At 40.7% G+C, this 22902-nt stretch overlaps 1 protein-coding gene across 1 annotated transcript in view; it reads right to left on the bottom strand.

Annotated features, from left to right (window-relative positions):
• The window catches only part of DNAH1 (dynein axonemal heavy chain 1), a 114556-nt gene that overhangs the window by 33478 nt on the left and 58176 nt on the right, over positions 1-22902 (bottom strand). The window contains exons 31-52 of the mRNA XM_081185195.1: positions 22169-22282; positions 20978-21127; positions 20340-20426; positions 19310-19496; positions 17779-17870; positions 17058-17212; positions 15644-15821; positions 14800-14994; positions 13736-13855; positions 13122-13280; positions 12739-12843; positions 11260-11400; positions 10356-10516; positions 8818-8975; positions 8468-8641; positions 8318-8356; positions 6445-6623; positions 5154-5384; positions 3840-4036; positions 2608-2743; positions 1149-1357; positions 287-458 (exon numbers count right to left, since the gene is read on the bottom strand). Coding sequence (XP_081041321.1) covers positions 287-458; positions 1149-1357; positions 2608-2743; positions 3840-4036; positions 5154-5384; positions 6445-6623; positions 8318-8356; positions 8468-8641; positions 8818-8975; positions 10356-10516; positions 11260-11400; positions 12739-12843; positions 13122-13280; positions 13736-13855; positions 14800-14994; positions 15644-15821; positions 17058-17212; positions 17779-17870; positions 19310-19496; positions 20340-20426; positions 20978-21127; positions 22169-22282 — 3339 coding nt within the window. The remainder of the gene's footprint in view (positions 1-286; positions 459-1148; positions 1358-2607; positions 2744-3839; positions 4037-5153; positions 5385-6444; positions 6624-8317; positions 8357-8467; positions 8642-8817; positions 8976-10355; positions 10517-11259; positions 11401-12738; positions 12844-13121; positions 13281-13735; positions 13856-14799; positions 14995-15643; positions 15822-17057; positions 17213-17778; positions 17871-19309; positions 19497-20339; positions 20427-20977; positions 21128-22168; positions 22283-22902) is intronic.

Raw genomic sequence — 22902 nt, 5'->3', positions numbered from 1 at the left:
ACAGACGTTGGAAGAGGTTTCTCAACAGAAGGAAGGCAGAGAATGACTATGAAATGTGCTACATGCAAGAGGCACAAAATATGTAATGCAAACATTTATGATATGAGTATTTCCTTGAAACACAGGGACCAATTGGAGAAGTGACAACTATTCCAAACACTAGCAGGGACTCATACAATATGAATTCTAACAATGAAACATTCAATTATTAGATAGCTGCTCTCTTTTTCTCCTTGCACATATGTAAAATCTGAGGTTGTGAGGATGTTTAATAGAGGTCACTTACCATTCCCTGTATAATTTCAGGGGTGGCATCAGTATCTGGGATCTCATTGAGAAAGGAAGCAGCAACAGACTCCAGGGCTTCTGCAGGCCACTCATTAAACCAGTCAATGGTACAGCAGTTCACCAGAGATGGGAACTGTCTGAGCCGTGCTCGGAATACCTCTCCAATAGGACTGGAGAATGAGGAAGCAGTAAAGAATGAGAAAAACCTTATTAGAATAGGCTTCAACTAAGTCAAATATCTCTAGTTTGGATGTACTGCGGGGAATTCTTTTAACAGCAAAGGCCATGCTAGGCACATTCAGAAAACCACAATTAAAATTTATACTAATATATTACACAAACCACTGGGGATGGAGAATTCCCACCTCACCAGCAAAGCCTTTATACTCATTGATGTTTCCACAAGGCAATCATCCCAAATGTTGACATTCAAATTAGGTGCCCTACAGATCTCTTCTACATGTGTATTGAAACTAAAGGCTGCAACTATGGTATGTGCCGTTATTCCTGAAGGAATAGGCACTACGCTTTGTAAGTGAACACTTTGATCCATCTAAGAATTGTGGGCAGCACAACTTCATGGCTCCTATGGATACAGCGTTCAAAATGCAGTGATATTTATTTTGAAGATTTATAGCACAGCTATAAGACTATTAGCTGAAATATAATAGAAAAAGTCACATCAAACCTCAAGGGTAAGGAAAATAGGAGTGAAGAAAAAAAACCAACAATATCTGAAGGATCACAGGCTCCCCATTCCTGCTATATTGCATGGATCACCACTGATAGTAAGGAAAGCTCTTGGGAGCTTGGAGAGACCCCCTTCACCATTTAGCCCAATGGACTAGGCTAGCTCATACCTCATGCATAGGACTGTGTGGATATTGCTACGTACTCTCCCTGTGTACGCAGCCATCAGGTTGGCCTTGGTAGGCTGAAGCCCCTGGTCCTGCACTAATGGTTTCATAGTGGTCATAATCTGGTCCTGTTCATCCAGGGCATACAGGTTGGGTATATCTCCTGAATTCAGCAGGTTGTTGATATCCTCCAGAAAGGACTCACTTTTAATCTAAAGAAAAAAATTAAAAGGCTTCTATCGGCAGTAATAATGTTGTGCCTTTCATTTTAACCTCATCTACTTACCCACTAGAGATCTCATCTTCGTTACTTAGATTTTCCTATTGAAAATCACTGAAATGTAAGTCACAGTGAGAACACTGGTTGTGTAAATAACGAGAAATAGCCTAACTGATGGGATGAGATCGGCATCAGAGAGAGAATAGTGCGGAACCCCTACTTTGTTAATGTGAAGTAGTAATTCAGAAATTAGACTAACATTTGAGTCCCATCTTTTGGATCCAATCCTAAACTCTGATCACTTTTCTAGGCATTTCATTCTTAAGACAATAAATATGCACTTCCTATCTATTACTTGCAATCCACTTACCATCCATCAACCCTAAACATCTGTTTTAGAGACATTACATCTCTCCAATACTAGTTGGGCTGTATTTTGTACCTGGGGAAATGCAAATTCCCCTCCAATGGTACACTTATTGCTACTAGAAGGCATTGACACCTATTAGATATTGCTTGTAATGAGAATTTTCTCCCTTTCCTCCACCCAATACTTATGCCGTTCTATGCATTCTAATGTGTTATTTCACTCATTATTAGCAATGTTTTCAATGTTTTAAATGCTGAGTGCATGACCCAGTGCATGAAACTGATATTCCTTCCCTTATGCACAGTGCCCACCATTGTGTAAGCCACCTGCTATTATTATTATTATTATTATTATTATTATTATTATTATTATTACCAGAGAGCCTGTATGATATAGTTGACTGGAGTACACAACTACCTAGAAGTATGGTTGCTGTCCTTCAACAAGTTGTGTAAATGGGATTATTCCACAGGATTGTACTGCAACATATCTAACCACAGATCATCTGGATAAGCCGCAGAGGCACTAAGCAATTTTTGGTTTGCAGGGTACTCAAATATCAGTGTAATTTATATTTGTGATTCTTACCTGTTGGCACCCATGTGTGTAAAATTTGGCCAACATGTTTAGTAATCTAACTCCTTAACAGTTAAGAGTTCTTAGTACTACCAAGAGAAATGTCATTTAGGTATCAGGTACAGCACAGTTTTTCTCAAAACATAGAAGTTCAGTTTTTCAAGAAAACTTGCTAAGTTAAGACTAGTTGGGAAAATAAAACAAGAGATGTGAGTGACAAAATTGATACAAATCTGAGCAACGTTCATTAGCTATCCAGCGCAAGAAGAAATTTCATTCCCAACAGCTTCAATTACCTGCGTATCTGTAAACAGAAAGGTAATGGATAAGTTTTGCAGACCAGCCTTCAGCATGATCTTTTTGAGGTCTTCTCTCCAGTCAGATATCCCATAGTTCTTGGAAAGTTCTATTTGAAAACATTCATAATCAGCTCTAAAAAGGAAATGATTATAATCAGGGCATGGGCTACAATATGTTAATACGTATACAAGGGAGAAAGGCACAGAAAGAACTGTTGGTTGCTAACTGTGTGGTAGTTCTGTATCACTGGGAGAAGGTAATCTGTGAGAGTTATGGGGCCACCTTGTGGTCAAAGGCAGGAAAAAGAATTTGAGGGAAATAGGCAGCTTGCAGAATCCAGTTTGCATCCTTGCCATACTCAAACAGGTCAGTTGACCAAGACACAAAAACACACAGAGAGAAAACAAACATCTACTTCTCTAACAATTGTTGTAACCTACCCTGGAGCTTTAGGGTGAAGGGCAACTAACAAATTAAAACAACAACGACAGTGACCCTAAGAGACTAAGAATCTAACAATTTTTACAACAGAACTAGAAAAAACTACTTAACCAAAGCAGCTGAGAAACTAGGGTGAGTCTGATGACCTTCAACCAGTGAAACCATTCCTACCATTCGGGTAGAACATAACAGCTTTTTCTCATGTTGATGGAGAAGGTAATTAGTGAGGGGCATACCAAAGCTTCTCTAAGCATTTATATTTTAATTTTTGTAAGCTGAGACCCAGATATGAAAAGCAGGGTATAACTTTTAATAAATAATAATATTCTTCTTCTTTGGCGATCACTTGCAGTTGAGTAAGAATAAGAATATAGGGCCTATGTGGCAGAAGTCTAATGCATATTGGCAGAATCTGAGCAATTCCCTTCCCATTTTGAGAGGCAATGGTTACACAGATTAGGCCTGTGCCCATTAGGCTCTATGTGCATAGGCCCAAAGACCATATTCCAATGTTATAAAGTGGATGCGAGGTGGACCTGGAGGCATTCGCGTACATTGGGTGGGCAGGCAAGGAAAATCCCAGTTTCTTCACTATGGTCACTTTCTGTACAGCTGTAAAATGATGTGAACAGTGTCAAGCTTTCTTCACATGATGTGAGCAAACTGAACTCAGAAGCAGAAATGAACAACATGAATCCAAAAAACCCCCAAACCAAAACTCATTGCTTTCTGATCATTCTGTCACTATCTACTGGCTCAGAAACCTTTAATATCATTCGTATCTTACATGTGAGATGCTAATTTGGTGAGAGATTGCCTTCCACTGCCACCAACACCCAAGAGAAGAGCATTGCCCAGTGCCTGGCGCAGAATACGGGTGATTCGGCAAATGTGTTGCATAGCGTCCATGAAAAGAACTAGCTTCATCTTGGTAGTATTGATCTGATTGTATTCCTCCATGTACTCCTCAATCACGTGCATAAGCTATAGTCAAAAAGAGAGGGAGAAGAATAGGAGCAGGAACTAAGCAGGCCTCTCTGAGGAGGCCATCAATGGACCATCCACCTCTATGCCCATCAGATCCTGACAATAAGGGAAGACAGGGGTGAAAAAAATACCCACTGTCTTAGAAAGCCTACTCAGTGAAAATAAAAATAGATGATCTAGGATGTACACCCCTCAAATAAGAGGAGCAAGCAGCCTTTCTTTAATTCCCCAACCAAAATCTTTCACAGATAAAGTTAACCATTTAAATAATGTTCACTGTAAATCACAGCCAAGTTCAATAGGATTAGAGCAACACACTTGCAATGATTTCAGAGTATCAATTTGAGTTTAGCTATTGTTTAGCTATTGAGTTTAGCATGGACATGGTTAAGTTATCTAATCCCTCATCCACATTTTATCTATCTGGGCAATGGGTGTGATGAACATCTGCCTACCCAAGAGGCTGGATTAATTATCTATAATTCACTTAGTGATCATGAAAGAAGACATACTGTTATTATTATCCTTGACTACATGGCAGTGAATGCAAAGTACACTGCTCCTTATTAAAATCGTTATATTTTTACCCTTTGCTTAATTAACATTTTCTCAGTATGCACAATATCCTTCCAGTTGGGAGTTCTACAGGAAGGATAATTACCTGCAAAGGTCACCTGTACAGATTTTAATGGCATCCGCTGCAGTACTATGAACATTAAACTTGTTCCTCTTCCTAGTTTATTGCATTTTCCAAGCCTAAGTACTGTGCTAAAGTCATCTGCATAGCAGATTCCCAACTGTTCTTTATTACTTGCCTGAACACAGGGGGCAGTCAGAGGAAACAGCATTATCTAGGTCTGTTCTATCCTCTTCCATCCATGTTCATCTATCATTCTCAGCATGCTTCTAGTGCTCAGTCTATCCTTGTACAACCTTGTTGTTGTTTCTTTCCTCTGAAAATCATAATCACTTCTAGTATAGGCTTGCCATGCATAAAGTATATTCTAGAAACTCAACTCTGGACACCCAATGCTTTTATTAACTGCACCCATATTATATGTTGTGCACAAAGGAATGAAAGTACAAAAATGGAGAAGCATCTTATGAATCCTACCTTCTCTCTTTCGGCAATTAATTCATAAAGCTTCACATCAGAACCTGGGTTCATGAAATCCCCATAGAGAAGGGGCTCATAAGGAACAACTTCCTTAAAGGTGGTATCCCATTCAGACATCACGCTCTTCATCAAGTCATCAAACCAAGTTCGGTCCTCCTCATTAACCAGACGGTCACGAAACACACGGCAACTCTCATGATACCACAGCCTCAGCAGGTCCTCTTTATTCTGGCAAATAATTCCAGTGACAACCTTAAACAACCTTTCGTTATTACTCACACAACCCCAAAGAATGTTATTTCTTGTTCCACGTTGATTCTTCCCCCTAAGACACTGACCCTACGGTGTGAAAAACAACCCTTTCCCAACCAGATTTATAAGAAAATGTTTCTAAACTACCAGAGCAAATCTAAACCCCAGATCTGCTGATTGGAGGGGTTTAGAGGACAATGGGTCTCTCCCCATAACACAGACCAGTTTTGCTAGCAGAGGATATGCCGCCATGGAGACCCCTCCTACGTCTTCAAAAAGCTCTGTGGGTTTAGCTCTGCTGCTGGTAGAGTTTCTGCTACAATTAGTCAGTGTCGGGCTTTGAAATGGAGAGTTCTGGTGCACAGAAGGGGTGGCCTTGGATCTGCTAGATCACAGGCCCCTCTGTTCTTCAGAGAGGCCCAAGAATTGGGTCCCTCTCCTATGCCAGCCTAGACCTGGTATAACTAATTCTCCTTCCACTGGAATCAAGGAGTGGGTTTGCTTCTTTGTTTTTTTAAAAAATAAAGATCCACTCAAGGAAAGGGGAAAAAAGGAAAGTCTGCCACACATCTCCACCCACACCCCACTTAGGATTGCACTGTAAGAATGGCTGGCCAAAACTTGAGGAAATTGGGAGCTGGAGTTCTGCGGATAAATCCATGCACTCAGATTTTATTGCTAGATATATGAGGGACTCATGGACACCCAAGCTCGATTGTACTGGGTTTGTGGTAAAGCTCTACCATGGATACTGCAGAATAAAGTTCTCCTGAGGTAGGGGGACTATGAGTGAATGAAAGAGGTGTGATACACTTGCTGCTGCCAACAAGAGAGAAAAAAGCAACCCCAATATTTTGCCCCTGATCCCCACAATCAGGCCTAGATTGTGCCTTATTGCTTGCACTTAGTGCAGTAGTATGCAGTGCACACAACAAAGGGATAACTATTCGGTGTGTAATTTTATCGAGAAATAATATGCAATTTCCAGCAACTAAAATTCCTGTCACAGAGCAGTTATTGTGAAGGAAGAACTTACCATAATTTTGGCAGGTTCTGCCATGAGCATGCCCTGGAAAACCTTGGAGAGATCCCTCAAATTAAACGTATAGTGAGATTTTGCTGGAGTAGGCAACAGTTGGGATGTGATAGTGGAATACACTCGTATAGTTGCATCAACAAGGGGTTCACTTAAGTCCTGCACCTGTGGGCATCCAGCTAAAAAACCCAAAAGATGGTCAGCATCGCAGTGGGGGCTTTTCAGGAAAGGAAGAACCATGAGTGATCACATAGAAATAGGGCAGGCTAGCTTGAGACATAGTGAGATCACCATAGCTAAAATAGATTTACCAATGACTTTATCTCACAGAAGATGTTCCCCATCCTCACAATCTATATTACTGCCTAATGTGCAGTTGTAGTACAACCACACAACTTATTAATTAAGACTTTTTATACTGCCTCCCACATCAGTCTCAAGGTGGCATACTAAAATTAAATTATAGTACAATTAAAATGCAGCTAGTAACTTAAGCAGGTAAAGGTAAAGGGACCCCTCACCATTTGGTCCAGTTGTGACCGACACTGGGGTTGCGGCGCTCATCTCGCTTTATTGGCCGAGGGAGCCGGCATACAGCTTCCGGGTCATGTGGCCAGCATGACTAAGCCGCTTCTGGAGAACCAGAGCAGCGTACGGAAACGCCGTTTACCTTCCCGCCGGAGCAGAACCTATTTATCTACTTGCACTTTGACGTGCTTTCAAACTGCTAGGTTGGCAGGAGCTGGGACCGAGCAACGGGAGCTCACCCTGTCGCGGGGATTCGAACCACCGACCTTCTGATCGGCAAGTCCTAGGCTCTGTGGTTTAACCCACAGCGCCACCCACGTCCCTAACTTAAGCAGAGATAAACAGAATTCTAACAATGGCTTGTATAACATGGTTCATACAACATGGTAAACCAAACTCTGGCAGGCCCCCAGAAAGCAGCTCATAGCCACTTTTCTCCTCCCCAGCCCTTTTTTGCTCCCGTGCTGTGCTGAGTGAAGCAAATGTTTGGCTTAGTGTGCCATCTGAACTGGAACTCATGGTTAAGTCCTTTCCTCACTAAACATGAGGTTTGTTCTTGGAATGGTTGCAGTTGCAGTTTGCATACAAGCCAGACCTGGTCAAAGGCACTGCAGCCACCCAGGCTTCCAGTGACTGAGACATTTCCTGGAGTACCAGCAGACTGCACACCTGCTCCTTTGTGGGGAATGGGACCCCACACAGGACAAGCATACTATGCAATTCCTGAATCTGGGAACCACCGACCCACAGGACTTCGATCTTGTCAAGATTCAATTTCAGCTTAACCCCAGATTTGTTCTTGCACTACTAAGAATTCTGCATACATTATCCCCATATCAAAAACTCAAGCTTTCCAACTAGAGAAACTGGCACCTGCTGAGTGAGAATTGTTAAAACCAGATTAGGAAAAATACAGAAGGGTCTGTGTCTATTACTATCTTACTTTGAGGTTATGTGTGGCTGCCTTTTCTCCATAATGTGGCTGCCAGGGAGCTATTTTGTGAGATATATGCATGTATAATCAGTTGGGAGGCTGTAGCACAAACACATGGGTGTTGTCCACAAGTCACATGCTTCCTGCAGGGAACTCTGGTCCAACACTGGTGTACAGACAGGACATGTGCCTGCAGCATAAAGTATGGAGCTCCCTTAGGTAAGTCAAAAATTGGCATACTTAAGTTTATTCATGTTATTGTGTTTGAAGAAATGGTCATCCATCTGCTGAAGCAAAGACCACTCTCCTGATGCTTTTGGTCCAAAATCTTCTATCATCACCATCAAGCAAATGACTTATTTCCCCAAGCCTTACATAGACAATTGATTAACTTGTGCTCAGGTTACTTACGAACTGGCTCTCTGTAACATACTTCTCCTAGACGTCCAGCTAAAATAATCAAGAAAGAAAAATGGTGTCACATTCCACTATCAAACATTTCTCAGTCACATGGCATATGAGAGCTCTATAAAAAAGGGGGAAATGTATTTCACAACTCACCCATCCAACTGTCTAGAATGGTGGAAAATATTTTCTTCTTGCTGCTATCCTCCAGTTCAGTGAAAGATAGATAGTTGAAATGGCGGGTGAGGCGTGGGCTGATTGCATTTCTTCCTCCACCCGGCGGTCCCATGGCACCAACAAAGTTAATATCTACTAATTTCTTAAAGGTACCTGACAAAACATTCCACAGAAAAATGAGAGAAGGTATGAATGCCAAGACTCCAGTGGGGGGAAAGCTGTATGTGCACCAGAGGCAGGTGACTTTAGAACTAGCCTGGCTGGCCTGGAACAGAAAGTATTTGTGTAAAGAATAATTAGGTAAATTAAGTAAAGAAAGTATGTCATACCAATTTGTTTCCTATCGTACCAGCCATTATGATCCATCCATTGCCGAAGAAGCTCAATAGGTGGCTGGGCACCATAGGTCTCTAGCGCGGGCATGTTCAGGTCATCAATGAAAAATATGAAGTATCTGCCAAGTGGAGGGCCAAAAACTCCCTTGCGCCTATACAGAACCAGACAAGAATAAAAACTACATCACAGTGGAACACATGATGAAAATACTGCAGTCAAGGTACAATTTGGAAAAAGGCTGCTGAAGAGACTATACATTTAACATGATGAGCCTGTCGATTAGTTGGTGAATCCATGTATAATCCGTTAATGCTGACAGGAAAAGTATAAATCTCTCAAGTGTAGAATATGCTCCTCAGTGCTGATCTTGACTCTTGCATATCAAGATCAGCAAACAGGGACCTCTTGGTAGTTCCATCACCCTCAGATGTTTCTGGCGCTGGAGCCCAGGAAAGGGGGCATTGTTTATGGCAGCCCTAATTCCCTCCTGGCACCTACATTACTGATGCTTGCAATATATAATTTTAGGATTCACCCTATTCCTAGAACTGTAATTTTTTTTAAACTGTTGTTAATATTGGATTTTTTAATTACTGTAACCTGCCCAGGAACCTTATGGTGAAGGGTGGGCAAGACATTGTAACAGCAACAGCAATCATAGCAAAAAGAAACTGTATGTATGTTGCTGTATGTATACCATGTATACACATACCTCCCCACTATGATTCAGTTGGTTAGAGCATAGTGCTGACAACACCAAGGCCACAGGTTCAATCCCTGTTTTGGACAGCTGCATATACCTGCATAGATGATCCTCAGGGTCCCTTCCAACTCTACAATTCTATGAATTATTTCCATGAATACTACCTCCGCTATAAGAAGCAATGTGCATCTGAATGCCAGTTTCTAGGTACCACACGTTTGGAGAGTGCTGTTGCACCCAGCTCCTACTTGAAGGCTTCCCATAGGCATATGGTTGGCCACCTTGATAAGAGGATGATGGACTAGATTAGCCTTTGCTCTGAGCCAGTGGGGCTTCTCATCTTGTGCTCTTATGAACTTCTGCTAAAGGTCACTAGATAATCAATGCTGAATAACATAAGTAAAACACAGTATGGCCACAAATCTAAATAGATATGAATAAAACCTCCAAATTCAAGGGGCGACTCAGTGAGCAATCCAGTGTTTTCCATTCAGGGTATGTGATTGTTTACTAATGGTAATATCAAAATATCCAGTGACTCAGAAAGAAGTAGGAATCCCCAGGCCCAGAGCATTCAACCAGCCTTTATCCAATGCCTGTTTGCCCACTGAACTGACCCTACGGGAGTGTTGATCAGCCAGATGTTTCTGCTATTGCTCCCAGGATGGGGAAATAGCTATACTTTGATTTTAAATCATTTACATTTTTATGCTTAAATTTCTTTAGCAAATTTGGACAGGATTGCTAATAAATGCTAAAATAGCAAATAAAATAAATATGAACCAAGTGGTATATCAGCAGCAGAAATATTGCAACAAAGAATTTTGCCTTTTATCCAGTTTGCTGTCAATGAGATCTTGAGTTTGGTTGGCTGAGGTTCGAGCAGAGAACATAAGAAAATGGCTGATAAATTCTAGTGGCAGGTTCTTCAGAAGCTCATCTGCTATTGTGAGGGTCTTTCCAGTTCCTGTGGGTCCAATACAAAGAATCTACAATTTGGAAGAGAGAAAAACTGTCACTATTGGGGGATGTGTGCAGACTGTAATACACCTTCACAGACTCATTTGCCAATTAGTAGTGTTTTTGACAGTCCATTGTGACTCTATAGTGCTTTTAAAACTGTGTCTTTGAGATTCCTTTGTTTATTGCTGCAGTACTCAAAAATTGCTGGGGGTTTCACTGAATGACTTAACAGCCTTTTTTTGTTCTGCAAATCGAAGCAGAACAAAATCAAATATACTAACTCATATTTTAATAACATTCTTCTGCATAGTGATCATTGTAAAAAACAGCACTTTGTGGAAACTATGGACCCTAGGATAAGCTGTTTAGAGGTCTGCATAAACATTAAGTAGATTATACCAAAGGCATATTATGAAGAGCAGAGGCCCTAGACCAGGACCTTGTTGGCTGTTTAATAATCCAGCCTTAGTCAGAAAAACTAATAATCAAAGTACAGGGCCATGTACAGATATTTTCTTCCACAAACATTTTATAAGACTGCTTGAATAAAGCTGAATGGCATTTGAGAACCTCTTCTGTAGTACTGTAGATCAAACTAATAAATGAATGAATGAATGAATGAATGCAAAAGTGGAGGCAAATAAAGTCTACTGAGTAGCCATTTGGGGGGATATTTTGAGCAAAGTACTAATGCTGGCTTGACTGAGCAACAGAATACCTGCCTTTCTACAATGCTAACTTAACTCCACTTGAAATTCAAGAAACTTACTGGTTTGTGGTTTGTGAGCAAGAGCTCCAGCAGAAAAGCCATCTGGACAGTGTTCATGGTGGGAACAATAATGTCACAAAAGCTGGTCTCAGGCACCATAGTAAATGATGAAGAGAAATCCATCCAGTTCTCCCAGCACACCTAAGAGACACAGGTACATTTGAAGGGAAGGACAGATAGAGGCTTAAAACATCCTGTAATTAGTTTCTTAAATACATCCAAGCCAATACAGAAACTGAAAACAGGATTAAGTTTGCAAAGAACCTCAGCAGTAGAATCTTGGGGAAATTTACAGTGATGTTCCAGAGATTCCAGTAAGTCTACTTCCCTTTACCAGTCCAATCTTAACCATGACAAAGTCTCATTGAAACTACATCTGGGATTATCCCCTCCCCCAACCACCATTTTCCTAAATGCCGAAAGAGAGTTAGGAACAGAGGCAGGCGAGGATTTCAATGCTGAGGGGTAGGAGTTGCTTAAAGGTGATTACTCTGGTGGCAATGGCACAAGGACTTTTCTCTTTACTTTAAAAATGATGCTCAGAATTAGTTAATACTGTTTCACTGCTGTTACAATACAAAATGTGCAAGATTGTATTATATTTATTCTGTTCTTGCATTAAAATTATGATTCTTTTGTACGGTGAAGTCAATGATTAAAACAAAACTTAATAATGTATCAATATTTAATAATGTTACTATGCTTGATGTGTATGCTGTGCTGTATGGTTATAAAATTAATAGAAATAAAAAAATAGAAATGATGCTAGTGTTGTGACAAGATGCATTTAGTGGGGGTGGGGGAGAGGACAAGAAAAAGAGTAGGTTACCCTCAAGCCCTTATCCCCCTCTAAATTATCTAAATCATTTTGCCAACCCTACCCCCACAAATAGTCAGAATGTCCTCTCTCATTTGCCTGCTCCAAAAGAAAAAAGGGGTTGGGAAGGAAAAATAACACTAGCTCCATCCTTAGAGCATGAAGCTCTTAATCTCAGGGTTGTGGGTTGGGGCAAAATATTCCTGCATTGCAGGGGGGTGGACTAGAATCAGTGTTTCCCAACCTTGGGTCTCCACCTGTTTTTGGACTACAGTTCCCATCATCCCTGACCACTGGTCTTGCTAGCTAGGGATGATGGGAGTTGTAGTCCAAAAACAGCTGGAGACCCAAGGTTGGGAAACACTGGACTAGATGACCCTTGTGGTCCCTTCCAACTCTACAGTTCTATGATTCTATAGAGTGAGGAGGGCTGCAGGCCCAAGAAGGTTAGTCCTGGTCCTGCCAATGTCTTTGGTGGCCACACCCCTCCAACATCTGTACATTTGGCTACTGTGTACATCTATGCATGCACTGATGTAGCAGATAAAGCTCCCTCATTCAAGTGGGGGATGCCGACCGGGTCAAAGTTTAGCTCATGTGGCCCCTCCTGCATGTTTTCAAGGGGTGAGATATCTGAATCCCCCGATGAGAAATTCATTTACCATGTTAACAAACTCTTCATCTTCTTCTTCCTCAATGCTGCTAATTCCAGCATCGTTCAGTTTATAGTCATAGACCAAGCCGTTTTCTGGGAACAATAATTCAATCTGTGGGAAGAAAACAGGCAGTGAACATCACAGCTAGCTTTACTTCAGAAGAGACTAATATAAAGAATGTAGTGTGTGGAAACAACTTCAGAGTGATTCCATCCTGTTTATTTAGTTAAAGTTGCTATATTTTCCTGTATCTCCCAAAATAATGATTCAGAAGCAAGGCAGGCAGTGTTAATCTGTGAGACAGCAGAAACAAGGAACTCACACAAATTCTGGAAATACAGGAGCCCCATAGCTGCCTTTAGGAGCAGATGCCATTTCCATCAACTTGCCTTCTCGTCTGCCATCTTGTTCCTTAACCAACCACTGAAGGCCACTCGGCTTTGGGCATCCCCAGTCGCACCCACACTCCAGAGCAAAGCAAATATGAACCACGGTTCAATCAGTTCACCAATACGGGCTGTTTTCTCTGGAGGGATTCTTTTCATTCCCTGAAGATTCAATTAGCAGTACAAACGAAGCAGAACAAGTTAATTAGCGACAAAGTAAAACCTTAGATTATCTGCAAAATCTCTCTAAATTCCCTACATGTATTTTGGAGGCCTTTTCTGAAAGTAGCTCCAGTCTCTATGGACAAAGAAATCTATTGTAACCCAGTTGGTGCATGAAGTCCCTGATGAACAAATTCATTCCAACTGTCACAGCATTAACCCCAAAGTGGTTTAGCATCTAAGTTTTACTTATCAGACCCTATCAAAGAGATATTCACAAATGATAACACAGTAAACAATATCAAAGCTTAAGTACATTTCTGTCTGCTAATTCCTCTATTTGTTATCAATAAATGTAGAACTTATTTCCGCGTCCATCTGTTCAATTGGACCCAGTTGTCCATTCTACTTTAGCCTGGTAGGACCCTGAGCATCAACAGCTACACCAGCCCTACCTCAACGGGAATGAAGGGTTGAAAGAAACAGTCCAACAACTTGAGAAGACTCATTGTCAGGTTAGCATCTGTAGAGGCAATTATCTCCTTCACTGAACTTCGGACAAATCTGATAGAGTCCTGAAAGGGTTCAGAAGATCAAGAGTTAAATGTTGTTGTTATGCTTTTCCGGCCTTTTTTCCTCTGATGGGACTCAAGGCGGCTTACAAATAAAAACTAGAATCAATAAAAACACAGAAAACTAATCATTAAAACTCAGCGAAGTTGTGTGCACAGAATGAGGTCCATTCACACAATGGGACTCTCCTCCCCCAGAATGTTCCCTGCACCCCTAATTCTGCTCTGGAGGGTTGGGAGAAAACCCACACAGGTTTACATGAAGACAGCGCTGAAAGTCTTATTGCACAAGTGGACATTTTTCCATGAACGTATATGCCCCACTTAGTTCTATACTGAATTTCTCCCATTCTGCAAGGGCACACTTGATATGGCAAGGCTGGGGATTCAAAACTATATGTACTTCTGAGGCAACACCATATAGGAAGGAAAAGCACCAGAGAAACTTTAGTTTGGCCATTGAGCGAAGACTGTTATTAGTCTTAACCTGTTGATTGTTAATATGGAGGAAAAAGTGACCAGGAGACATGAAAATGAGCTAACCAGACAATGCTATTTTAACAAATCACTTCACAAAGTAATGAAAGCAAGGGCCACAAAAACCTAAAGTGAGAAAATGCCATTAAAAAAACAAATCACCATGAATACACAACTGTAAAATCTTAAAAGCAATCCGGTTGCTAAACTTGGAAGCAAAAGAGACAGGGTTCAATTCACAGAGAACTTTCCCACTGCAAGCCAAATAACAATAAATTGGCATTTTGGAAGATTATAGCTCTTGTACCGCACAGGTGAAGTTCCTGTCATCTAATAAACTGTGTTCACCAGCTGCCCCAAAACTAATAAACGCAAACTTGATAGGTTCATATCCCCTTGTTTGGCTAAAGGCTAGGCTGACTTACAGATTCTACACTGAATCAAAATATAGGAATATTGTAATGGTTCACCTCTAGGAATCTGCTGAAAAGCGAGTCAAGGGCTTCAGTGAATGGCTTCATAATGTCTGGGATTCTCTTCAGCCAGCACTCAGTGAAGGGCTGTAATCCCAAAATGCTGGGTTCCAGGTATACCATGCCACACCGGGAAACAGTGGCAGGGGAAGCAACAGCTAAATCTTGCACTTCAAACATCATAGTCATTGCCTGGAAATGAGAGGAAAGGAGCAGAACTATTTCCCACAGCTTTTCACAAAAGGTACATAGTGTGGAGCGGATCCTAAAACTCCAATCCTTCATTAAGTGGGATTATGTATTAGTGAAATCACAGCGCTGGTCAGCTGTATCCAGCATAAATACTAGAATTGTGTTCCAAATACAGTGGTGCCTCGCAAGACGAAAATAATCCGTTCTGTGATTCTCTTCGTCTAGCGGTTTTTTCGTCTTGCGAAGCAAGCCCATTGACGGATTAGCGGATTAGCGCTATTAGGGGCTTTTAGCGGCTTATCTGCTGATTGGATCAGCTGATAAGTGGCTTAGCGGCTTAGAAAAAAGGGGGGGGAGGGGGAAAAACCAGCAGGAACTCGCAAGACATTGTCGTCTTGCAAAGCAAGCCCATAGGAAATTCGTTTTGCGAAGCACCTCCAAAACGGAAAACTCTTTCGTCTAGCGAGTTTTCCGTCTTGCGAGGCATTTGTCTTGCGGGGCACCACTGTACAGTAATTTGGGCCTGCTAAAATCAAATGTCTACATTTCAACCAAATATTCCTCTTTCTCAGAGAAAAGCAGACTATACATTTACAAATGATTGTGTGTGTAGATACCAGGAAACGAAAAGGAGGAAAGAGAAAGATACCTCTGTTAGTTTAATGATTTCACCAGAGCTAAGACACAACTTCTTGTTATCATCCAGCACAGTGTTCATATTTTCAATCCAAACAGCATCAACTGGACCATCAAACATGTACCATTTCTTTTTTTGATCAGTAGCTATGGCTCCCACTCGGATAAGAGCAGGAAGAATCCCATCTGTCCTATGAGGTGAGGAGGAGATATACAGGAGTCAACCAAATAGTTGCACACTTCCATCTAGCAATGCCCAGTACAATTTATGACAGCATCACATCTGTGAACCCAAACTTCTCTCTCCACATCACACATAAGTATGCAGGCTTCTGCTGTTTTGAAAATCAATAAAGCAGAATCTGCCTTTTTTTAAAAAAAGTTTCCTATTTGATTATTTTGATCAGAGCAAATGAAGTGTCAATGCATGTAATTATTCATTGCCAGAAATGCAAAGGCATCAATTGCTTCTGGATGTAGCTCAAATGTTTTATCTCTGGAGGCAGTCCAACATTTTATCTCTATCAATCAATAATTGTTGTTATCAGTGTAAAACTGCTATAATTATTGCTCATTTTTGTTTATCCATACACTTAGTATATGCATGGTCTTCTTTTTACAAGATCAAAAGAAAATAAAACCCTCAGAGGCCCAGCTGGAAAGAACACTGAGCAAAAACAGTATTGTAAATAAGTCACCACACTTAACCGTAATATGCTATGGAAACAGGTTTCATAAATATGCACTTCAGCCCAAGTCTGCAGAACATTTACTTGGCATACACACATACAGTATTGATGTATGTACTTGACATAGCAAACAGAAAAACAGTATTATAGTGGAGTTTTTCCATGGGCTGTGTTTTTATGGCCATCTCTATTACTTCACTCCTGAAGATGGATATGTGATTGTAGTGATCCATAGAACCAGTCTCCATCAGTTCATCTCTAAACCTTTTACCCAGAGTGTGGTGAGATGGCCAAGTTTAAGGGAAGGGAAGAAAAATCTCCTTAAATAGTTCTGCCTTCCTTGTGTAGAGGCCATCAGAATAAAAATGACAACTCCAATGATTAATGAATGAGAGGACACATTTGCAGATGCAGATGCATGTTTAGTGTCCAGTTCTCATTAGCTTTTAATGCCTTGAATATCTCTTTCATGTTACTTACACAGGCTCATCAGCAAAAACCCAACGTAGAAAGCTAAAAAAAAAGTGCATGAGCCAGCCAGTTATCCATTTAGTGTTATAGATTTTCTTAGGCCATAGAAAAGTACAATCAAAACATATGGGCATTAGTTAAAGTTATGCCTAACAAAAGAGGAGCTTTCTTAAATTTCAGTTTATAGAGAGCTTATAATTCCTAAAAAAGGGACACGAGCAGACCAGAAGCCATCTAGGACAGATAAGGACATTTTTTATCTTTTACCATTCATGAGTCAACAAGTCAAACTCTCCATACAGCTGGCCCATTGTAATAGATTTGGGATTCAATATAAAATAATTGACGGCTTCATAGTTTCCACCACTGACTGAAGGCCGACCTTTCAAAGACGTCATTGCAGCTGCCAAAACTTTGTAACACTGAAGACAGAAAGAGTGCAAGGGAATAAAACATCATGGCATCTATTTGAAGGCTGAAAAGAAAGACAATTCAGACTCACCATGAATCTACAATAATGAAGAATGCAAAGTAGTAACAAAGGACTTTGCCCAAGGGTTTGACATGGTTAAGAAAAGAGGATTATAAAAGACAAGCACTGATCACAAAAACAGAGGGAGGGAATGGCCTTCATTCTTTTGGAAAGTTGATGTAATATCTGCAAACATCGCACTGCAGAAATCCCAGCAAAGCTGTGCAGGCTCAAAGTCACCCATGCTTGCCTTCATGAGGCTCTTCCAGAGTACACATAAGATCAGTATATCAGTTTTAATCCTAGTGTTCTTATTTCAAAGCTCTTCTATGCAGGCTGCTACTGTACTTGGCAAGAAGGGATTTTTCTGTCTCAGAACAGTATCTCGAACCACATTAAGCCAAGCACAAAGGCTGGAAATGCTCCTCCTATGGTGTAAGTGCTGGACAAACCATCTTAGTGCTATTTCCCTTTCATCTGTTGACAGCAACACCAGGCATCTCTGGCAGTTCTTACCTTAGTTTTTCCTGAGCCTGTGGGCCCCACCAGCATGAGACCATGACGTACCACAGTAGTTTCATATAGCTGGATGCACTTCATCACAAACCCTGGAAGAAAAAGATCCAGAATGGGAATGCCTCACAGTTGCTTTCACAGGCCTGCAGGTCTATGGATACGAAACTGTGTGGATGCTATAAGCCCCCAAAGCACCATTGAAGGCACACACCAGTTTGTTCCTTAGCTATCTTGAGAAAGATGTCAGCACAGCCTACAATGCTACTCTTACTCACTCAATCCTTTCATAGCTATCACACATTTTAGAATCCAGAGAGTGATATAGTATACATGTAAATAAAAGCACATTTTCACTTACGGCACATCAACTTTGTAATTCTCTCCCTTCTTGGCATTAGGTGAAAAACCATTTTATCTGCCTGGTATTTTAGACTGAACTTGGAATTATTATTTGATCTAATTTTAATGTTCTAAAGCTTTATTAATTTTTATTATTGTTATTTTAAATATTCTTTGCTCCAGGAGCTATTTTAGGTTAAAGCATGTAGCAGAATGAAAAATAATAATAAATATTAAATATACACTAAGTTCCAGGCTACAGGGAACCAGACAGAGGGCCTTCTCGGTAGTGGCGCCCGCCCTGTGGAACGCCCTCCCATCAGATGTCAAAGAGATAAATAATTACCTGACATTCAGAAGACATCTTAAGGCAGCCCTGTTCAGGGAAGTTTTTAATATGTAACGCTGTACTGTTTTTAACACTGATTGGGAGCCGCCCAGAGTGGCTGGGGAAACTCAGCCAGATGGGCGGGGTATAAATAATAAATTATTATTATTATTATTATTATTATTATTATTATTATTATTATTATTATTATTATTATTATTCCAAGTTTACCGTCCTACTTAGATTGTACAGTATTCTGCCAGAGTGTTAGAAAACAGTAAAAACACACACACCAAAAAATCTAGATAACAAATGCAATTGGGAACAAAATGAGCATAGATTTGGGGTTTGTACTTTTCCTGGTAAGAATTTAAAATGTTAAATGGTATACAGATGCTTTAAAAATAAACAAATGACATTTTCCTCGCTGCTGTGAATATTTTGCTTTAAGAATTTTTGGGCCTGATCTACTTAATTTCCATTTTTAATGCTCTGAGAACAACATCAGAGCAGAGGTTAAAAATGAATGGAAAGACAGATTTATTTATTGAGGCTGCAATCCTATATCCACTTACTTTGGAGTAAGCTCCACTGAACCCAGTGGGACTTAATTCTGAACAGACAAGTAAAGCATTGCTGTTATTTAATTATGGCATTTGTATCCTGCCTTTCTTCCACACAACTTGAGGTGAAGAACATGGGATTCCCAGATAGGTTCCATCCAGGCACTTAAAACCCCATCCTCATATAATGATCTGTGCACTACGATTGCTGAAGAACAAATTATAATCCACTGCTGTGGTGCCAAATTTCCAAAGTTCACAAGAAAACTCCACAGAAGCAGTGTGTTACTTTTTCACTTACCATCAACATCTTTCAAGTTGTCTTTAAGACAGTATCTGTGAATTGCTTCCTCCAGGATGCCATAGTCAATAGGTTCCTCTTTGATCTTGGGAAACAGATCAGAAATTATACCATTGAAAAGCTTCAGGTCATCCTGCAGGAATTTAGGAACATTGACATCCTTGATGGCCCTTAGGCAAATCAGCTCCTGCAAGCAAGAAAAGTATATTAGTAAAGATTCTTCCTCTTTTCTTGGATCTCCATGCCCAGCCTTTAATTGATTATTCTACAGAGCTACTAATCTTTGTACTTTGACAGACCGATGATTGCAATTAGGACTGTTCTTTTCAATTGTGTTTACTTTTCTTGTTCCAGACATCTTCAGCTAAGATGAAAAAATGTGGTGGTGGTGGTGGTGGTGGAGTTTCACTGAGGTTGCTGAAAGAATGTTATCAACAATCTTAATTTTTTAATGAAAAAATTAAAATAAGCTAAATAAAAGTTACAAGATCGAGCTCCAAATGGAATTGTTGCACATTTTAATGTACAAATCTTTGCAGATTAGGTACAGACAGAGCAGAACAAAATTTTAAACAAAGTTTAGTCTTAGCACAGCCTTCACCAACATGATGTTCTATGCCCCTGCTGGGAAGTTATTCCCAACACTCTGCCCCACCAGATGAGCAACACATGTCCAGAATGTAACCAGAAAAGTGGCTCTTAACTACCGTATTTTTCGCTCTATAAGACGCACCAGACCACAAGACGCACCTAGTTTTTGGAGGAGGAAAACAAGAAAAAAAAAATTCTGAATCTCAGAAGCCAGAACAGCAAGAGGGATCACTGTGCAGTGAAAGCAGCAATCCCTCTTGCTGTTCTGGCTTCTGGGATAGCTGTGCAGCCTGCATTCGCTCCATAAGACGCACACACATTTCCCCTTACTTTTTAGGAGGGAAAAAGTGAGTCTTATAGAGCAAAAAATACGGTATTCTAGTCATCCTCATGCAACACTGCATATGGAGCCATTTGAAGTGGGACTACTTGAACTTGCCTCGTCCATTGTTGGATTTTCTCTTTTGAGATTGCCAGCCGCTGAAATGACTGTCTTCACAGCTCTCATTCCAAAGTCATAGTGATCCTGCAGCAGAGATATGGGAAATGACAATAGTGGAAATAGGCACTGAAATGGAATGGCAAGCATCTAATCAGTTAGACAAGAGAAGGGAACAATCTGCCAATCTCCTTCTCTACTTGCAGCCCAGCCTCTTTCCTAAGAAAACAAAAAGAGGGAGAATCTTTACATAGCTAGGCCTAGGCTTAAATACTTTCATTCTGAACAAAGGTAAAAGACAAAGAGTAGAGAGGCAGAGAGTACTGTTATGAAGAAGGGTATTCGATACTGCAGCAATCCTCTTTAGTTCTTCTGTCCTCATAAAGCAATTCCTTGGTAGCAACTGAAAACGAAACCAGGGCATGAGCGATAACATTGGTATGATTGCACAAAAACTTGAGCTAAGGAGGATCAAAATGGATAAAGGACAGCCACGGAGATAGCAATGAAAGTGAGAAGAGAATATGGTGCTCCAAGATATCAGAATCAGCAACAATTCTGAGCTACAGGATGTACTCTAATGGAACTTTAAAGATTCCTCCTACACTAGGAAGGCTGGATGGCTCAAAAATACTGACCTGGGAACTGAGTTGTTCAGAAGACAATTTAAAGGTGGTAGTGATCTTCTTTGCCAGAACTTTGGCTTCATTGAAGCCAAATGAATACAGAGAAATCTCAGCAATCATAGAGTAATCTGGAACCATCATAGCCACAGGACGAAAAAGAGCCTGGAAGGCATACAGTCACCATGAAGAGGGAAGGCTCCACATATATACACTCTTAGCAATCTGTGCTTATGGATGGTAAGCAAATTAAAAGCAATCTGCACAAAAGAGGTTATCAACCCAAGTGGCAGCAACCCTTTGTAATTGAACACAGAAGACAGAATTTATGAAATTTGCCAGTTGCAGCTGAGATCTTTTTTAATGTTTGAGATTTCTGAGGAGGCATTTCCAACTATTTGGGGGATAATATAACATCTTATTGCATGATCAGACTTAGTAGCATTCAAAAACAGTCTCCCTTGCCAACGTGAATTTAAGTGATTTTCCTAACTTTGTGGGAGTGGAATGAAATCTCTTTCACCAAATTTACCTATGCTTTGAAATTGGAAGAGATTTTCTCCCTTCAAAGCAATACATTCTAGGGGTTGGGATACTCCCATCCCATTTATGCCTACAAATAAAGGATGGATTCCTCTATATATGACGGAATATATCAGATATTCCTCTCCAATGTCAGACACAGAGCTCCAACATCAGAGAGGAAGATCTGATGTCAGCTCCTGCCCCCAACACCAAAGCCACTAACACCCTGGTCCAACCAGTGTTTGAGCTGCAATGTCAGTATAGACAAAATTGAGATATATTGGGAGAGATTAAGAGGTGTGCCTGAGGAAGACCAGGAAACAGCTGAGATTTGAAGGATCCAACTCTCTCCTGGTCCCCTGATACACCCCCAAACTGGGGACAAATTTAGACATACCTCTAAGCATGACTCAATCTCTCCCTCCACTATCTTGCTCCATTAGAGAGGGGAAATGTACAGAAGGTGGGAATTAAATCTGGAAATAGACAAAGGACTGCAAGATTGCCTCATTTTTGGATGTGGTCATTGAACTGCCTTTTGTTCCTGCCCCTTCCCCTAACCTTAGAACTGCATCCTAAGATAGTCAGAACGTAGATGTCATCTTATAGCATTATAGTTAAGTAAGAGACAGTTGTTCATATTTGCACTGAGTGTGGCCAAGTCCAGCAGTGTTTAGTTACCTTTAAGTTATCTGGTAGCTCAGTGCGTCCGGCATAGCCAGGGTTCATTGTGATGAAGACTGCACAAGATGGAACCAGTGCAATTTCAGCTCCTTCAAACATGAAGCGATCTACCTGGACCCAGTAAAACATTATCATAGTGAGTAACTTGCTGGTAAGCAAATATCTTCAATTCCAGATGGAACAAAATCCTTTTTGTGTCAAAACAGATAAATCTAACCCTACAAATCCAGTCAAATGTCCTCACTGGGCTGGTCCAAAGATGCACACTACCCACTCATCGGTTTGCAGACAGGACCAGATTCATTTAGAATTCAGTTGGACACACAATGACATCCCTCCCTTAGATTTGCACTTCCCTGAACTTGGTTCTTCCCAAGACACGGTTGCTCATTCTACCCTGCAGTGGCTTTGGCTGCATTTGCATCCACTGCGCAGCCTGACTCCCTCCTCTGGCAACCTGCACAGAATTTTGCTTAATCGGTTGCCATCAATTTGATTTTAACTAATTTTTATAATGAAATATTTTTAGAATGTGTGATTATTTGATTGTTTATTTGATTGTTGTTAGCCGCCCTGAGCCCGGCTCGGCTGGGGAGGGCGGGATATAAATAAAATTTATTATTATTATTATTATTATTCTAGAGGTGTGTCAGGTGGCAACTTGGGCTACTCCAAATTCTTTCACAGAGAGTTATAAGATGGACTTGCATGCTTCCTTGGAGGATGCATTT

The sequence above is a fragment of the Podarcis bocagei genome (genome assembly GCF_964188305.1).
Source record: "Podarcis bocagei genome assembly, chromosome: 2".
Lineage (NCBI taxonomy): Eukaryota > Metazoa > Chordata > Lepidosauria > Squamata > Lacertidae > Podarcis > Podarcis bocagei.
Note: the sequence above shows the minus strand (reverse complement) of the source record. Positions and strands in the feature narration are given on the sequence as shown.